Source organism: Salmo trutta, chromosome 1 (assembly GCF_901001165.1).
Source record: "Salmo trutta chromosome 1, fSalTru1.1, whole genome shotgun sequence".
Taxonomy (NCBI): domain Eukaryota; kingdom Metazoa; phylum Chordata; class Actinopteri; order Salmoniformes; family Salmonidae; genus Salmo; species Salmo trutta.
The window spans coordinates 30536252-30555690 of NC_042957.1; the positions used below are offsets into that span (position 1 = coordinate 30536252).

The 19439-nt window shown below is 43.4% G+C and overlaps 1 protein-coding gene across 13 annotated transcripts in view; it reads right to left on the bottom strand.

The window, feature by feature from the left end:
• The window catches only part of lama2 (laminin, alpha 2), a 136529-nt gene that overhangs the window by 73955 nt on the left and 43135 nt on the right, over positions 1-19439 (bottom strand). For all 13 annotated transcript variants that reach the window (XM_029752788.1, XM_029752892.1, XM_029752861.1 and 10 more), the window contains exons 12-13: positions 18877-19053; positions 6937-7038 (exon numbers count right to left, since the gene is read on the bottom strand). In XM_029752788.1, coding sequence (XP_029608648.1) covers positions 6937-7038; positions 18877-19053 — 279 coding nt within the window. The remainder of the gene's footprint in view (positions 1-6936; positions 7039-18876; positions 19054-19439) is intronic.

The following is a 19439-nucleotide window of genomic DNA, read 5'->3' on the forward strand; positions in this document are numbered from 1 at the left end:
CAAACACCAGCATAACAAATACACACTGAAGATGAAGAGGGACGTCTCTGACCAACCTCTGATATCATCCAACAATCTGTAAACACAGGATATTTTGGATGGAAAAGGGTTGAAATTGTGTTGTCAGATTTATAGCCTTTAGCATTTTATCATTGATTGCACTAGAGAGCAGGCTCTCTTGCTGGTTTCCAGATCCTCTGGATAAACGACTTCTTCAGGCTTAACTCTGAGGTTGTAATCATTATCTGAGTTCTCCGGCTTTTGTAAAGAGGCCAAGAGGACATATCAATGTCACATCGGATTGGTGTGGCTGAATTTGGGTTTTGAATGATATCACTTATGTGTGTGCGTGACTGTGTATGTGTGTGTGTGTGTGTGTGACTGCATGTGCATGACTGCGTGTTTGTATCCCATTATTCAGAGTGCTTAAGGGAGAAAATCTTAAAACATTTCTCATGGATCACACACACACACACACACACACACACACACACACACACACACACACACACACACACACACACACACACACACACACACACACACACACACACACACACACACACACACACAGACACAAATAAAAGACAGCGAATGAATCCTCTCACTGCACTCGGCTGACTGAAGATGAAAACGATGACAGATGAACCGCTGGTCCACGATGGAGCGTTAGTAAAAGGACACCTCGCTAGCGTAATAGCCTGAGAAGACAGAGAGAACAAACGACGGAGAAAATGTGCATATTGTGCATCACTCCCAAGGTCAGCACCGATCGTCTCCTCCATGTCAGGAATGATTAAACGACGCTAAAATGAATCATTCAATTGATTCGCACACAGCTTCGGCAAAGTTGTGTGAACGACAACAACAAAAAACGATGGTGAGCCAGCTTCAAAGCGGGGTATTTTATTGGCTGTTCCACGACTGAGGGGCAGAAAGTGAAGTAGGTCTTGTCTTCGGAGCAGCGTAACAATCGGATAGGCCTCAGAGAGCCTTTACTGTGAGATATATGCTGAGCACTGCACAAACTAACGCAGATGCATTGCAAATTTAGTATAGAGCTAGACAAACTGAATAGATACACTCTTCTCTGGGGCCCACTCTATGTTCATGATAATCAACAGCGGTTTTGTTATATGTTGTAATAAAAAAAACACAAGCAGTCCTTGCTGTCATGTTGGATGATACAGCTTCGTCAACAGAGCGCTTGTTAGAAGCATTAATGTCTTCTCCGAGAAACATCTTCCTCACTTAATTTGATATAAGGATCCTCACTTTGAAGAAATCATTATTTTATTGCTCTCTCATTCTTCTCTTATTCTTGTCTAATTTGCAAGCTTGTATGGATTTCAGTAGACAACTCTGTAGATATTTAAACATGTTTTTTGTCTTTTACTATTCTATCCTAGCCTTCTTCTCTGATTAACCTCTTCATCTAAGTTACCCTTCAATGTCATGACGAAGGAATATTGGCAAAATGTATGGCTCACAGAATTAGAAAGGTCTGATCAGACGGGATTCTTAAAAAGAAGATATATTGGAGACAACATGAGACAACTAAGAGAAAAAATGGAAAACTATGAGAATACATGTAAACCAGGTATAATCTTTATAGCAATTTTTGAGAAAGCCTTTGCTACAGTACCTCTAGAATCTGATAATATGAGCCTGGATATTTATAGGATCTATTTATAGGATCTCTCATAAAATGGGTAAAAGTCATGTACAACAACCCTTTATGTAAAATAATAAATAACTGTTACTTCTCAGAAATGTTTTAGCTGTCAAGAGGCGTAAATCAAGGTTGCCTTCTATCACCATACCTATTTATTATGGCCATTATGGCGATAAAAATCAGATCCAGTGATAACATTAAGGGCCTAAAAATTAAGGGATTAGAGGCAAAATTATTAATTTACGCAGATAATTCAAGTTTTCACTTGAGTCCTCAATCTTCAACCTTGAAGGGCCTTATTGAGTACCTGGATAATTTCTCCAGTTTCTCTGGACTAAAACCAAACTATGATAAGTGTTACGGATGGGTCTCTAAAAGATACAAACTTGTAATTGCCATGTGGTCTCCCGATTAAATGGGCAAATGGTGAAGTTGATGTGCTTGGTGTACATATCCCATAAAAATGTAACGTTGTTGCAAATACCTTTGATAAAAAACTTTGTAGAATAGATAGGATATTGAAACTGTGGAGAGGGAAACACCTGTCCATCTACAGGAAAATGATCCTAATTAACCCCGTAGTGATCTCACAGTATATGAATCCAATCATGACTTTACCGACTCCAGGAGAATCTTTTTTCAAGTCAAGAAAAAAAAACATGTCATTTTGTCTGGAATGGCAAACCAGTTAAATGGGCATATTTATCTAATGAACATGAGTTTGAATTGTTAAAACTGCTGCCAATCAAAATTCATGGCTTAAAATAACTAGCATAAATCATAAAATGTACCAATTTCACTTAAGGTTGAGAGGTTTGACAGGTTGGGAAGTTGGGAACAGATTTTTTTATGTCCCAATACCATGGCAACCAGTTTATGAAATGATATACAAAACAACAGTTCGACGCATCAATCCGTTCATTTCAATTTAAACAATTATATACAATTCTATTCACAAAAAGAATGCTCAATAAATGGGGCATTGAACAGTCAGCCCTGTACAGACTCTGCAACGAAGAAACAGAATCAATAGATCATCTCTTTTGGTACTGCACTTCGGTAGCTCACTTTTGGAGTCAGGTCCAGGAGTAGATATTGAGTCACAATGTCTGTGTTCAGATGGACCTACAAATGGGAAATATGATTATACTCCTAGGTAAAGTATTTATTTTTAGGGTAATCTTGGTAGAAATTGTACAAATAGAGAGGCTCAAGGCCCTTTTGAGACATCACACTAAAATAGAATAATATACACTGCTCAAAAAAATAAAGGGAACACTTAAACAACACAATGTAACTCCAAGTCAATCACACTTCTGTGAAATCAAACTGTCCACTTAGGAAGCAACGTTGATTGACAATAAATTTCACATGCTGTTGTGCATATGGAATAGACAACAGGTGGAAATTATTGGCAAATAGCAAGACACCCACCAATAAAGGAGTGGTTCTGCAGGTGGTAACCACAGACCACTTCTCAGTTCCTATGCTTCCTGGCTGATGTTTTGGTCACTTTTGAATGCTGGCGGTGCTTTCACTCTAGTGGTAGCATGAGACGGAGTCTACAACCCACACAAGTGGCTCAGGTAGTGTAGCTCATCCAGGATGGCACATCAATGCGAGCTGTGGCAAGAAGGTTTGCTGTGTCTGTCAGCGTAGTGTCCAGAGCATGGAGGTGCTACCAGGAGACAGGCCAGTACATCAGGAGACGTGGAGGAGGCCGTAGGAGGGCAACAACCCAGCAGCAGGACCGCTACCTCAGCCTTTGTGCAAGGAGGAGCAGGAGAAGCACTGCCAGAGCCCTGCAAAATGACCTCCAGCAGGCCACAAATGTGCATGTGTCTGCTCACACAGTCAGAAACAGACTCCATGAGGGTGGTATGAGGGCCCGACGTACACAGGTGGGGGTTGTGCTTACAGCCCAACACCGTGCAGGACGTTTGGCATTTGCCAGAGAACACCAAGATTGGCAAATTCGCCACTGGCGCCCTGTGCTCTTCACAGATGAAAGCAGGTTCACACTGAGCACATGTGACAGACGTGACAGAGTCTGGAGACACCGTGGAGAACGTTCTGCTGCCTGCAACATCCTCCAGCATGACCGGTTTGGCGGTGGGTCAGTCATGGTGTGGGGTGGCATTTCTTTGGGGGGCCGCACAGCCCTCCATGTGCTCGCCAGAGGTAGCCTGACTGCCATTAGGTACCGAGATGAGATCCTCAGACCCCTTGTGAGACCATATGCTAGTGCGGATGGCCCTGGGTTCCTCCTAATGCAAGACAATGCTAGACCTCATGTGGCTGGAGTGTGTCAGCAGTTCCTGCAAGAGGAAGGCATTGATGCTATGGACTGGCCCGCCCGCTCCCCAGACCTGAATCCAATTGAGCACATCTGGGACATCATGTCTCGCTCCATCCACCAACGCCACGTTGCACCACAGACTGTCCAGGAGTTGGCGGATGCTTTAGTCCAGGTCTGGGAGGAGATCCCTCAGGAGACCATCCGCCACCTCATCAGGAGCATGCCCAGGCGTTGTAGGGAGGTCATACAGGCACGTGGAGGCCACACACACTACTGAGCCTCATTTTGACTTGTTTTAAGGACATTACATCAAAGTTGGATCAGCCTGTAGTGTGGTTTTCCACTTTAATTTTGAGTGTGACTCCAAATCCAGACCTCCATGGGTTGATAAATTGGATTTCCATTGATTATTTTCATGTGATTTTGTTGTCAGCACATTCAACTATGTAAAGAAAAAAAGTATTTAATAAGATTATTTCTTCCATTCAGATCTAGGATGTGTTGTTTAAGTGTTCCCTTTATTTTTTTGAGCAGTATATTTCAAAGGAAATAGTAAATGGTGTTGTACTGGGAAGGATGGATAGTCTTTGGACATCTGAGGGGTGGAATTAATATTAGAGGGATTGGTTGATTTGACGATGCACTTGGAGTCCAGTACAAATTGGAGGAGGCTATACTGTATGTACAGTACCAGTCAATAGTTTGGACACACCTACTCATTCAAGGGTTTTTCTTCCTTTTTGCTATTTTCTACATCTAAACTATGAAATAACACATATGGAATCATGCAGTAACCAAAAAAAGTGTTAAACACATTATAATAGATTTTAGATTCTTCAAAGTAGTCACCTTTTGTCTTGACGACATCTTTGCACACGCTTGCCATTCTCTCAACCAGCTTCATGAGGAATGCTTTTCCAACAGTAGAATGAGTTCCCACATATGCTGAGCACTTGTTGGCTGCTTTTCACTCTGCGGTCCAACTCATCCCAAACCATCTCAATTGGGTTGAGGTCGGGTGATTGTGGAGGCCAGGTCATCTGATGCAGCACTCCATCACTCTCATTCTTGGTCAAATTGCCCTTACACAGGCTGGAGGTGTGTTTTGGGTCATTGTCCTGTTGAAAAACAAATGATAGTTCCATGACGCGCAAACCAGATGGGATGGCGTATCACTGCAGAATGCTGTGGTAGCCATGCTGGTTAAGTGTGCCTTGAATTCTAAATAAGTCACTGACAGTGGCACCAGCAAAGCACCCCCACACCATCACACCTCCTCCTCCATGCTTCATGGTGGGAACCACACATGCAGAGATCATCCGTTCACCTACTCTGCGTCTCACAAAGACACCGCGGTTGGAACCAAACATCTCAAATTTGGACTCATCAGACCAAAGGACAGATTTCCATGTCCATTTCTCGTGTTTCTTGGGCTAAGCAAGTCTCTTCTTATTGGTGTCCTTTAGTAGTGTTTTTTTTTGCAGCAATTCAACCATGAAGGCCAGATTCATGCAGTCTCCTCTGAACAGTTGATGTTGAGATGTGTCTGCTACTTGAACTCAGTGAAGCATTTATTTGGGCTGCAATTTCGGAGGTGCGATTAACTCTAATGAACTTATCCTCTGTAGCAGAGGTAACTCTGGGTCTTCCTTTCCTGTGGTGGTCCTCATGAGAGCCAGTTTCATCATAGCGCTTGATGATTTTTGCGACTGCACTTGCACTTTCAAAGTTCTTGAAATCTTCTGGATTGACTGACCTTCATGTCTTAAAGTAATGATGTTTCTCTTTGCTTATTTGAGCTGTTCTTGCCATAATATGGATTGGTCTTTTACCAAATAGGACTATCTTCTCTATACCGCCCCTACCTTGTCACAACACAACTGATTGGCTAAAACGCATTAAGAAGGAAAGAAATTCCACAAATGAACTATTAACAGGGCACACCTGTTAATTGAAATGCATTCCAGGTGACTACCTCATGAAGCTGGTTGAGAGAATGGCAAGAGTGTGCAAAGCTGTCATCAAGGCAAAGGGTGGCTACTTTGATTTCATTTGTATTAATTTATATTTTGATTTCTTTAACACTTTTTTGTTTACTACATGATTCCATATGTGTTACTTCAAAGTGTTGATGTCTTTACTATTATTCTACAACGTAGAAAATAGTAAAACTAAAGAAAACTCCTGGAATGAGTAGGTGTGTCCAAACGTTTTACTGGTACTGTATATATATGGAATTTTTATGTTTCCCCTTGGTCCTCCAACCAGGGGTGGTGTTGGGAAATAAATATAAAGGGGATCAGAAATGTGCAACTAATGTTATTTTATAGACTAAACTGTCTGCTAGTTTCATAGCTGATCTATCCTCATAATTATTATTTTTTAAAGATACCCTCTGTGAGAAAGATAGATAGAGCTCTGCCATGGGGACCAGCAGGAATGTGTAAAACAACGCATATGGGACACAAAAGACTGTAGTACTACTAAGCTGAGTTCATTTTTGGAGGATCAGCTAATGACAGCCAGATGCTGTCAAACACTATGAGCCCACACGCACGCATAGGCACACACACAGACACACACACACACAAACACAGACACACACACACACACACACACACACACACACACACACACACACACACACACACACACACACACACACACACACAGACATGCACACACACAGATTATCCACAACACATTGCTTTGTGCCAAACCACTTTTTAAATGAAACCAGACATAGCATTCAGACATGTCTGGAGTGAACTTCAAAAAATGCTGAAAGGATCTTTGAAACTGAAAAGGGACATGTCACATGATCAGTCTAGGCCAGTCAGGTTGAACATGACTTGGAACAAAATTCTCTATGGGAGCACTTGCTCTATGAAGGAGTTTGTGTTGGCACCTAACTTAACACATGTAATCGCATAGTGTCTATAATGAGGCTATTAGCACTTACCTCTATTATGACATTAGGAGAAGAGTTAACCCTAATGTCCTGGTCTTTCTCCCCTGCATCATACGAGACTGTATAGACAAGACTTCCTCCATAGGCTGGGAGCTGTAAACAAACAGAAGTTAACATTTTATTTACTGTGCACAGTGAAAGTTTACACACCCCTTGCACAGTTTTCACATTTTGTCGCCGTAAAATAAATCATATTTTTTTTCTACTGATCTACACAACCTGCTCCACATTTTCAAAGTGAAAACAAGTATTACAGAACATTTTCTGAATAAATGAAAGATAGAAAACAAAGATGTCTTGATTGCGTATTTCTTCACACCCCAGAGGTAATACTTGGTGGAAGAACCTTTGGCAGCAATTACAGCTGTCAATCATTTTGAATAAGATTATACCAACTTTCCACAACTCTTAGGGCAACATATAGTGTTGTGATGCAAAAATTCTAGCAAATAAATAGCTCATAGGATAAAAAAGTTATTGTCAGATATTATTCATCCTAATCAGACAGGTTTTTTACATGGACGATAATTTGAGATAATATTAAACAAGTACTGGAAACAATAGAACACTACAAAAAATCCAAGAAACCAGACCTGGTATTCATAGCCGACTGGAATTTATATGCTGTATAAATGCCTGGAATATTTCAAGTTTGGAGAATCTCTTATAAAATGGGTTAAAGTTATGTATAGTAACCCTAGGTGTAAAATAGTAAATAATGGCTACTTCTCAGAAAGTATTATACTGTCAAGTGGAGTAAAACAAGGTTGTCAACTATCTGCATATCTACTTATTATGGCCATTGAAATGTTAGCTATAAAAATCAGATCCAACAATATTATCAAAGGGCTAGAAATCCAGGGCTTAAAAACAAAAGTGTCATTGTACGCTGATGATTCATGTTTTCTTTTAAATCCACAACTTTGATGCCTCCACCGCCTCATAGAGGATCTAGATAATGTTCTAATGTCTCTGGATTACAACCAAATTATGATAATGATTATGATATTACGTATTGGATCACAAAAAATACAAATGTTACATTACTGTGTAGTTTACCAATAAAATGGTCTGATGGTGAAGTGGACATACTTGGTATTCATATCCCGAAAGAATAGATAAGATCTTGCTACCATGGAAAGGAAAATACCTGTCTATTTGTGGAAAAATCACCCAGATTAACTATTTAGTCATATCCCAGAAATTAGGTTGCAGAAGTCTAAGGAGGGTTTTCCTCTAACTTTTTACCTGGGGTTTGCTCCTTTCAGATTTATTTTCATCCTGACAATCTCCCCAGTCCTTGTCAATGACAAGCATACCAATAACATCCTGTTGCCAACACAATACTTAAAAATACAAAAGGATCAATAACATTGCATTCAGTCCATATTACTGGCCTGCATGACAAAGTGAAAATAAAAAAGCCTATGTTAAAAAATCCATTCCAAAACATCCATTCTGTTTGCAACAAGGCTGTTAAGTAATACGGCAAGACGCCATGGCATATAAATTAACATTTTGGCCTAAATTAAAAACGACTGGTTTGGGTCAAATCCAATACAAGACAACACAGAGTAAAACTCTCTTTATTTTCAAGTATTGTGGTGGCAGAATCCTGTTATGGGTATGCTTGTCATTGGCAGGGACTGAAAGGATGAAAATAAATCTGAAATGAGAAAAGCCCATGTAAAAAGTTAGAGGAAAACCCTCCTTAGACTTCTGCAAACCTAACCCTGGGATAAAGTTGTGTTTCTCAGCTAGACAATTACACAAAATGTAATGCCAAAGACACACCAGAATGGCTTCCCAAAGGTGTTGAGTGTTCCTGAATGGTCCAGTCTGGCTGACAAAGGTGCTTACATCAAGTGAGTGGAGACTTATCCAATTATGATATTTTAATTCTATAACATTCTTTCACTTTGAAAATGTGAAGTAGGTTTTGTAGATATGTAGGAAAATGTGAAAATTGTGAAAAGGTTCAAGGGGGTGTAGACATTCTATAGGCCGTAAGAGTTGTGCAAGGTTTGTACAATTTTTTCAAAATAATTCACAGCTGTAATGGCAGCCAAAGGTGCTTCCACCAAGTATTACCCCTGGGGTGTGAAGACAATGCAATCAATACATCTTTATTTTTTATTAACTTGGAAAATGTTCTAAAAATGTGATTTTACTTAGAAAATGGGGAGTAGGTTGTGTAGATAGGTAGGGAAAATCTAATTGTATTCCCTTGTGAAGATAGTGCAAGGGGTGTGCATACAGTTGAAGTCGGAAGTTTACATACACCTTAGCCAAATACATTTCAACTCAGTTTTTCACAATTCCTGACATTTAATCCAAGTAACAATTCCCTGTCTTAAGTCAGTTAGGATCACCACTTTATTTTAAGAATATGAAATATCGGAATAATAGTAGTGAGAATGATTTATTTCAGCTTTTATTTATTTCATCACATTCCCAGTGGGTCAGAAGTTTACATACACTCAATTTAGTATTTGGTAGCATTGACTTTAAATTGCTTATCTTGGGTCAAATGTTTCATGGTAGCCTTCCACAAGCTTCTCACAATAAGTTGGGTGAATTTTGGCTCATTCTTCCTGACAGAGCTGGTGTAACTGAGTCAGGTTTGTAGGCCTCCTTGCTCGCACACCCTTTTTCAGTTCTGCCCACACATTTTCTATAGGATTAAGATCAGGGCTTTGTGATGGCCACTCCAATACCTTGACTTTGTTGTCCTTTGCCATTTTGCCACAATTTTGGAAGTATGCTTGGGGTCATTGTCCATTTGGAAGACCCATTTGTGACCAAGCTTTAACTTCCTGACTGATGTCTTGAGATGATGCTTCACTATATCCACATAATTTTCCTTCCTCATGATGCCATTTATTTTGTGAAGTGCACCAGTCCCTCCTGCAGCAAAGCACCCCCACAACATGATGCCGCCACCCCCGTGCTTCACAGTTGGGATGGTGTTCTTCGGCTTGCAAGCCTCCCCCTTTCTCCTTCAAACATAACGATGGTCATTATGGCCAAACAGTTCTATTTTTGTTTCGTCAGACCAGAGGACATGTCTCCAAAAAGTACGATCTTCGTCCCCATGTGCAGTTGCAAACCGTAGTCTGGCTTTTTTATGGTGGTTTTGGAGCAGTGGCTTCTTCCTTGCTGAGCGGCCTTTCAGGTTATGTCGATATAGGACTCGTTTTACTGTGGATATAGATACTTTTGTACCTGTTTCCTCCAGCATCGTCACAAGGTCATTTACTGTTGTTCTGGGATTGATTTGCACTTTCGCACCAAAGTACGTTCATCTCTAGGAGACAGAATGCGTCTCCTTCATGAGCGGTATGATGGCTGCGTGGTCCCATGGTGTTTATACTTGCGTACTATTGTTTGTACAGATGAATGTGGTACCTTCAGGCGTTTGGAAACTGCTCCCAAGGATGAACCAGACTTGTGTAGGTCAACAACAAAAAACTTCTGAGGTCTTGGCTGATTTCTTTTGATTTTCCTATGATGCCATGCAAAGAGGCACTGAGTTTGAAGGTAAGCCATGAAATACATCCACAGGTACACCTCCAATTGACTCAAATGTTGTCAATTAGCCTATCAGAAGCTTCTAAAGCCATGACATAATTTTCTGGAATTTTCCAAGCTGTTTAAAGGCACAGTCAACTTAGTGTATGTAAACTTCTGACCCACTGGAATTGTGATACATTGAATTATAAGTGAAATAATCTGTCTGTAAACAATTGTTGGGAAAATTACTTGTGTCATGCACAAAGTAGATGTCCTAAACGACTTGCCAAAACTATATTTTGTTAACAAAAAATTTGTGGCGTGGTTGAAAAACGAGTTTCAATGACTCCAACCTAAGTGCATGTAAACTTCCGACTTCAACTGTATGTGTATAGCGACTGTATATGATAACTTGCACTGCATAGAACAGAAAGTCTTACCACCATCAAATGCACTTTTACAGTTTAATAGCATGTAAAGACAAGGACCGAGATTACGTCTGCATGCATAGTGAGGGTTATAGGAGTTATTGCATTATTACTTAGCTTGGATATAATACTTAACTAAAATGATCTAGAGTCCCCTTTAAAACCCAGTGAAGTGTGAAATGACCCAACACCAACAACAAATCTCCACTCCTCTTCAGTGACATTACGAGCTGTGTGTAATGATCGTTAAGGGACAGGTTTTATAGCAGGACACACTACCCATGCCAGGCAGTAATACTGATGAGGCTGCACTAGACAGATGCATTACAATCAGCTTTTAAACAAAGATCCTTAAAGATGGACACAGTTACAGGCACTGTGCTCTTGAAGATTAGGATGCCTACTTTGCCACAGCCACAAGTGTGTTTTGTTCCAATGATGACTGCATTCCTAAAATGTAGGGCGTCTTGTCTGTACAGTTGAGCACACATTCTCGGATCCAGGACAGCCTAACCTCCTTTGTATTTGTGTATCATTGTTTTTCTTTCTTTCTGCTTCTTCTTCTCTCCTCTGGCTCCAGCTCTCCAAACAAAGCAGAGATGTGTGTTGTGTTTTTCCTGCTAGAAAGGGGCCCTCTTATCTTGGTGTTATTGAGCTGCTCTCTTTTCCTCTCCTGGCCCCCTGCTGAGAGCTCTCGGGGCTTTGCTGTGTTGAATGAAAGGCCCTGCCGTTATCTGACCTGGGGGAACCTAAGACTAGACTGGACCTGGAGGGCAAACCACTTCCCTCTCAGCACTTATCAGAGGGGTCCTGAGTTTTCCCTGACCAAGAGACCTGTATAGGATATAACTAGGGACCAGAGTTGTTCCTGGTTAGATCATCTGGTCAGGGAAACTGAAGGCCTTTCAAGCCCCCATGGGGCTCCCGAGTGGCGCAGCGGCCTAAGGCACTGCATCTCAGTGCTAGAGGCGTCACTACAGACCCTGGTTCGATTCCATGCTGTATCACAACTGGTCGTGATTGGGAGTCCCATAGGGCGGCGCACAATTGGCCCAGGTTAGGGTTTGGCCGGGGTACGCTGTCATTGTAAATAATTTGTTCTTAACTGACTTGCCTAGTTAAATAAATAAATAAAAGCACCATCAACACCCTGGCTAGAAGACCAGCCACAGCAGGGAGCTACATACACCAGACCCAGAGCTCACTACAGCAGCGCCAAAGCACAATATCTATTCATTAGTGTTGTCAAACCATTGGTTTTGGCATCGCTGATGTCTATCCATTTAGGATATAATTCATGCATAGCTGGGCAGGCAACCAACATAGATATAAAATGTTACTATTGTACCTAAGCATGGGGTTCTGGAGAAGGGTTGAGCTAAAGCCTTATTTGTTTCTATAAACAAGGGCTAAAGTGAGTCCTGTACAGGGTGCAGGTCCTATTATAATATCATGACAAAGTCTTTCCTCACATAAATCCAATTCACATTGAGAACACTTCACCCTCTGTGGAACAAAGGGGCTGGTCTATGAAGGTAAAGTGCATTGTGGGTGGGAGGAGCAGGGGAAATCAAACCTTTTGTTAAGGAGCAACAGCATGCGTCAGCACACCACTCGTGGCAAAGTTCTAATCCTCCTGTAAATAGCGTCAGAAACACACAACAGGACACTCACGTCAATAAACCATCCATGTCGCAGTAGGATCTCTTTGTCTGGGATACATAACAAGAGCTCCTCAGATACAATCGTATATCTCACAATCCTACTGGAGCACAGTGGCTGATTCTGAACAACCATAATAAAGTGTATTTTGCTACACGAGGACAGATTGAGTTACAGGACAAATAAAGAGAGCACTGCGAAGAGAGGACTTTGGGGTTCGGATCCACTTTTATACATCACATGGGAGGCCGTGTTAGAACAGAGACAGAGAGCCAGAGTTGCCAGCCATCCCACACCAAATATGCCCAGACAAAGATGGAGAGAGCGAGCGGGAGAGACAAAAACAGAGGAGGGGGTAATCAGGGCCCATCTTTCAGGAAATGAAAAACAGACCATCCAACTTTCCGCTGGGCTTCTGAAAACAAGAGTCGCACCGTGACCCCGGGAAGAGTCGCACCGTGACCCCGGGAACCCATAGATCCTGACATCTGTTCCCCCATTACGAGCTCTGGCTCTGTTGACATTAATATCCAGGAGGCATCAATGTGTGTTTTCCCACCGGCCACCCACAGGAATGCTGCAAAGAGGGGGCTCTGCTCAGATCCTCTGACTGCCTCCAATATGGGGTCCTGTTTTGTTTGTGCATAGTGGGTGATGGTCCAAAACTAGGGCTTGGAAACACGCGCATCTGGGGAACACTTTAACTGGCCCCAATGAGACAGTCCAAAGTGAAAAGATCTGGGGCAGAGACTATTTGCTGACTCAAAAGCTACAAGAATTTCCCTACTTGTTTGTCCATCTGTAACCAATACCATTTGTTTGGGTTACTGTGCTTTATGGAAAGATTTCCGCCATGTTTTTCTAAAGTATTTGGGGTAGATGTAGATCAGAAGAACTAAGCAATTTACTAAAACAGTTGGAGTATCATTACAATAATTGGCAAGTACTGTATAAGCAAGCACACTTCTTGTTTCTAAGCAACCCACACATTTATAGAGTTCTGTTCTAAAAAAACCCTCTAACAAATACAATACTTGAATCATGGGGACTTCTTTAAAACAAACAAACCAACAAACAAAAGACGATCCACTTATGAAAAAAGCTCCAGTATCTGCTGAATGAGCAGGCAGCTTTGGAGGCTTCCTTGTTGCAGTTCATCAGACATTTAAGTGGCAGAGCCTGGAAATGGGGCCATTTGTGCCCTGCAGCCTCTGCCCCTGCAGTGTGGAGGGAATAGAGGGACTAGAGGGACGATCACGGTGTGTTAGCCACAGCATGCAGTCTGGAGCTGCAGTCTGGGACAGGCTAGAAATGGCTGAATATCCTCCTCTCTACTGTCAAGTGGGACAGAGGAGCACAGTATAACAGTGTCTACTCAGAGCTCTGTTAGAATCCTAGATGTGGCGCTCAGTCTCTAGTCTATAGGTCCCCAGTGAAGACCACCTCGTACAGGGGGCCCAGCCCACAAATGAAGCCACACACACACACACACAGTAAATAAATACATTCATATGGGTAAAACAATCATTGGCACCCACCCATGCATATTCTCTTGGGCACTCGGCGCTCCGTCGGCCTTGTCAATCTGAAGGCGAGGGGTAATGGCCCCCGCTCCTCACTGGGAGAAAGTGCTGAAGTGTGTACTCAGGCAAGCGCTACCGAGATGGGTTCATTTATCATCATAATAGTCTATTACCCATGATAGGTCACAACTCAGTGAAGAGGCAGCCGCAGTAATTGGTGCTATTCCTTTCACTTTGCTTGGCCAGGGAAGGCAAGGAGGCAGCCCTCGGCACAAGGGCAATAGTCAATCAACACGTGGAGATTTCTGTCTAAAAAAGTTAATTTGAGATTTGTTTGCAGGTTTATGGGTTTTATTATCTCCTGTAAATCTGTCACCACATCCCCTGTTAAATGGAGAAGCAGGATATACGTGGTCAAGAATCAGTTCTAGAAGTTAAAGGAATAGGCCACAATTAAGATGCATTTTTTTCACTGATATGTCAAACAAGTGAATATACAGCTGTACACATTTTTTTATGGGGGCTATATTTGTGACGTGGTAAGTTTGGACCCAGATGCAGAGAAGCGACCAGACGAGGAATCAGTGGTTAAAGATAAACATAATACTTTACTGAGATACGGTAGTCGCAGGATCACAGTACACTTGAAAAAACAGCAAACACTAAGTCTCGAAAAATCATGCAGGAATTGAACACACACGGTAAACAATTCAAGCTTCTGCAAAGGACCACATAAACACACCTCTCCTAACAGGGAAACAATCATGAAATAATAAGACACACCTGAGTCCAATAAAAGTCTCTAGGGCAGTCTCTCTCTAGGAGCGGCTCCAGCCGCAGAGCCATGACGACCACCACGTAGTTGTTTGAAGTCTCTAACAAAGACCCGGATCCAGGATGTCCCGGGCAGGCACCCACGCCCTCTCCTTGGGACCGTAGCCCTCCCAGTCCACCAGGTACTACAGGGTCTATCGGACCCGACGAGCCTCCAACAGATGCCGGACCATGTAGGTCAGGCAGCCATCCACAAGTTGAGGGGGCAGAGGAGCAGGTGTGGGGGGAGAGAATGGACTGGTCTTTACCAGCTTGAGATGGGAGACATGAAAGGATGGACAGACCCTCATTGACCTGGGAAGCTGGAGATGATAGGAGACCAGGTTGATGCGACCATCTTGAATGGTCCTATGTAGCGAGGAGCGAGCCTCTGCAAATCCTCTGTTAAGGGAAGATCAAGGGTGGAAAGCCACACCCGTTGACCCGATCGGAGGAGTGGAAGAGGTCTTCGTTGCCGGTTTGTCTGATGTTGGTGTCGGGCAGAGGAGCGGAGCAAGGAGAATCATGCTCTGATCCAGGTGCGGCGACATCGTCAAATGAACGCCTCGGCTGATGGCCTCTTGTTTAGGAAACAGGGGGGGAGAACCCGGAATGACACTCAAATTACGACAGTCCAGTGGATGAGTTCAGCAGTGTGTTATGAGCAGACTCCGCACAGACGAGGAACTTGCTCTAGTTACTGGCCTGAGTGGAGACCAAGCAGTAGAGGAACTTCTCCAGCTCCTGGTTGGCCCGCTTAGTTTTCCCATTCGATCGAGGGTGGAACCCTGAGGAGAGACTCACCGATGCCCCCAAAAGGGAACAGAAGGCCTTCCAATACCGTGCGATGAACTTGGGCCCACGATTTGAGACAATGTCCTGGGGAAGTCCGTGTAGTCAAAAGACATTGATAATCATGAGATCAGCGGCCTCCTTCGCTGAAGGCAACTTGGGTAAGGCGAAGAAATGGGCTGCCTTGGAGAACCGATTGATGACCACCAGGATAGTGGTAAGCCTATGAGATGGAGGTAAGCCTGTGATAAAGTCTACAGACAGATGAGACCAGGGCCGGCTGGGGATGGGCAGAGGTTGGAGCAACACGGCCAGTCGCTGACGTGAAGACCTGCTTTGGGCACAGATGGAACAGGCCACAACAAAGGATCTCACATTCTCCATCAGGGCGTCTGCCTTCTGATTCTTGGATCCCGGGCGATAGGCCAGTGTGAAATCGAAACCTGTTAAAAAACAGAGCCCACCTAGCCTGCGAGCTTTCAACCTCTTGGCTTCTTGAATGGAGACCAAATTCTTATGGTCCGTCCAGATCACGAAAGGATGAGGTGCCCCCTCCAAACAGTGTCTCTACCCCTCAAGAGCCCACTTAACTGCCAAGAGCTCCTGGTTGCCTACATCGTAGTTGCGTTTCACTAGTGAGAACCACTTGGAGAGAAAGGCACATGGGTTCAGTTTCTTGTCCTCCTCGTTCTGCTGTGAAAGGACCACCCTTGCTCTGGTGTCTGAGGAATCCACCTCCACCACAAAGGGACGAGTTGGATCAGGATGAACGAGGATGGGTCCAGAGGTGAAATGTACCTTGAGCTCCATGAATGCCCTGTCAGCCTTGGGGGTCCAGCAAAAACGGGTCTGGGACTTGCGGGTCAGGACCGTGAGAGGTGCTGCCACCGCACCAAAGTTGCGTATAAAACACCTGTAAAAATTGGCAAACCCGAGGAACAGCTGGACCTGCTTGAGTGAGGTGGGAACGGGGCCAGTCGGCGACCGCCTCAATCTTTACGGGGTCCATTTGGATGCCTGCGGTAGAGATAATGTGACCCAGGAAGTAAACCTTGGATACGTGGAACTCACACTTCTCTATCTTGACATATAGTTGACTCTGCAGGAGGCTTCTCAGGACTTGGCGGACGTGCATTATGTGTTCCAGAAGGGTCTTGGAGAAGATCAAGATGTTGTCGAGGTAAACAAAGACGAACTGATTCAACATATCCCTAAGGATGTCATTGACCAATGCTTGAAAGACTGCTGGTGAGTTTGATAATCCGAAGGGTATGACTAAATACTCATAGTGGCCACTAGGGGTGTTATAGGCAGTCTTCCACTCATCTCCCTCTCTGATTGTCACCAGATTGTAAGCGTTGAGGAGGTCCAGTTTGGTGAAGAATTGGGCCCCTTGGACCAACTCCAATGCGGAGGACATCAGGGGTAGGGGGTAATGATTCTTGATTGTAATCTGGTTCAGCCCTCTGTAATCGATGCAGGGATACAGGCCTCCATCCTTCTTACCCATGAAGAAGAAGACTGCACCAGCAGGGGATGTAGAGGGGTGAATGAAACCTGCCTCCAGCACTCCCTGATGTAATTGTCCATGACTGCTGCTTCTGGGGTCGGGAGTACAGACGACTGAGGTTTCGTGGAAAAGATCAGGGTGCCTTGCGAGGATCAGACGACGAGGGGCTAATCTGCCCTTGCCTTCCATCCTGCATGTATATCCTACCAACGGGACATTAATAACTGTAATATCTTATGTGTCACCGAGTCGTGGCTGAACGACAACATTAAGAACATACAGCTGGCGGGTTATGAACTCCATCGGCAGGGCAGAACAGTAGCCTCTGGTAAGACATGGGGCGGGGGGCTATGCATATATGTGAACAACAGCTGGTGCACGATATCTAAGGAAGTCTCGAGGTTTTGCTCGCCTGTGGTAGAGTATCAGTACATCACCAGGGCCAAGTTTCCTGTCATCCAGGACCTCTATAACATGCGGTGTCAGAGGAAGGCCCTAAAAATATTCAAAGACTCCAGCCAACCTAGTCACAGACTGTTCTCTCTGCTACAGCACGGCAAGCGGTACTGGAGCGCCAAGTCTAGGTCCAAAAGGCTCCTAAATAGCTTCTACCCCCAAACCATAAGACTCGTGAACAGCTAATCAAATGGCTACCCCATCTGGAACGCTGCTGCTACTCTCTGTTATTATCTATGCATAGTCACTTTAATAACTCTACCTACATGTACATATTACCTCAATTACCTCGGCACATTGACATTGACTCTGTACCGGTACCCCCTGTATACAGCCCCGCTATTGTTATTTACTGCTGCTCTTTACTTATTTGTTTTTCTTCTCTTATTTTGTTTTGTTAATATTTTCTTAAAACTGCATTGTTGATTAAGGGCTTGTAATTAAGCATTTCACTGTAAGGTCTACTACACCTGTTGTATTCGGCTCATGTGAGAAATAAAATTAGATTTGATTTGATTTGAACTCTATTTGGAGAGGGAAGGACATAGTAAACAGCAACAAGCCTCCCCCAGATACATAAAGCCCGAAAGAACGAGACCCGTGTGCAGTCATAAACCCTGGTAGGAACTGGAGCGAAATGTAACCATTTCTCTTTTTCATTAGAAACGAGGCTGTCACTTTTAATGCATGTCACAATGGTGATAATTCATGAGATGAAACATGGCACCACGGACATACAGGAGTAATTGTGTTGGGCTTTGAGCGTCACGTTAGCATGAGAGAATTCTCTGCTTCAGTGTCTGATCCTTTTACTGAAATCCTGCTTGACTGCCACACACACACACACACACACACACACACACACACACACACACACACACACACACACACAGACAAACATACATTAGTTCCCTATTGTGGACCCTTATATAAAGCTCATAATGATGTGATGTGCCTTTTTGACATTAGGGAGAGCAGAGTAAATCGTCATGCCTGAAGACGTTTGTAAGAGAAAAACATATTATTACAGAGTTCATGGAGCGAAGCATTGCTTTCCCCCAGAATGCAGTGAGGGGAATAGAACGAGTTAGAGACAATGGGATGGGAAGACATGCAAAGGCTATGAGGAGAAGAGGGAAGAAACGAATCAATCGTCAAACTTAAGACTGAACAATAGTTGTGTGTGTATGTGGTGTGTGTGTGTGTGTGATAAAGAGGGCTGTTGTGTGCTGACCTTGTTGCCCAGGTACTCTCCAGGTGCGCTCCAGTAGTAGATAGCAGGAAGGTGTCTCCTGGCTTCCTGGTTATCGATCCTGAGTGTCTGGGACCTGTCTCTGTCTCTGCTGGCGGCGGGCCACACCTTCCCCTCCCCATCCTCTGCTGTGAGGGACCAGCCGGCCATGGATGTCTCCTGAACGGAAACACATAGCATATGGGTTTGATTCTATCAATGCATGCAGAAAGCGTCTCACTGTTTATGACATTATGATATGTCCTTGTTATGGCAGTGTTATGTAGCCCTTATGATGGAGGATTTTATTTCTCTCTGCATTGTTGGGAAGGGCTCATTAGTACGCATTTCACTGTTAGTCTACACCTGTTGTTTACTAAATAAAATGTTATTTGATTTGTGATTTGTCCCTTCAAATATTGAGATATTCTGCTTCTGGTTTTACCATGCAGTGTTGCCTACATATTGCCATCAACTGTTCTTAAAATTGTGACAATCCCAAAACACTCATTTGCCATTTTTTCCCCTCCAATGAACACAGAGACGACTCTTCCTGGGTCGAGATA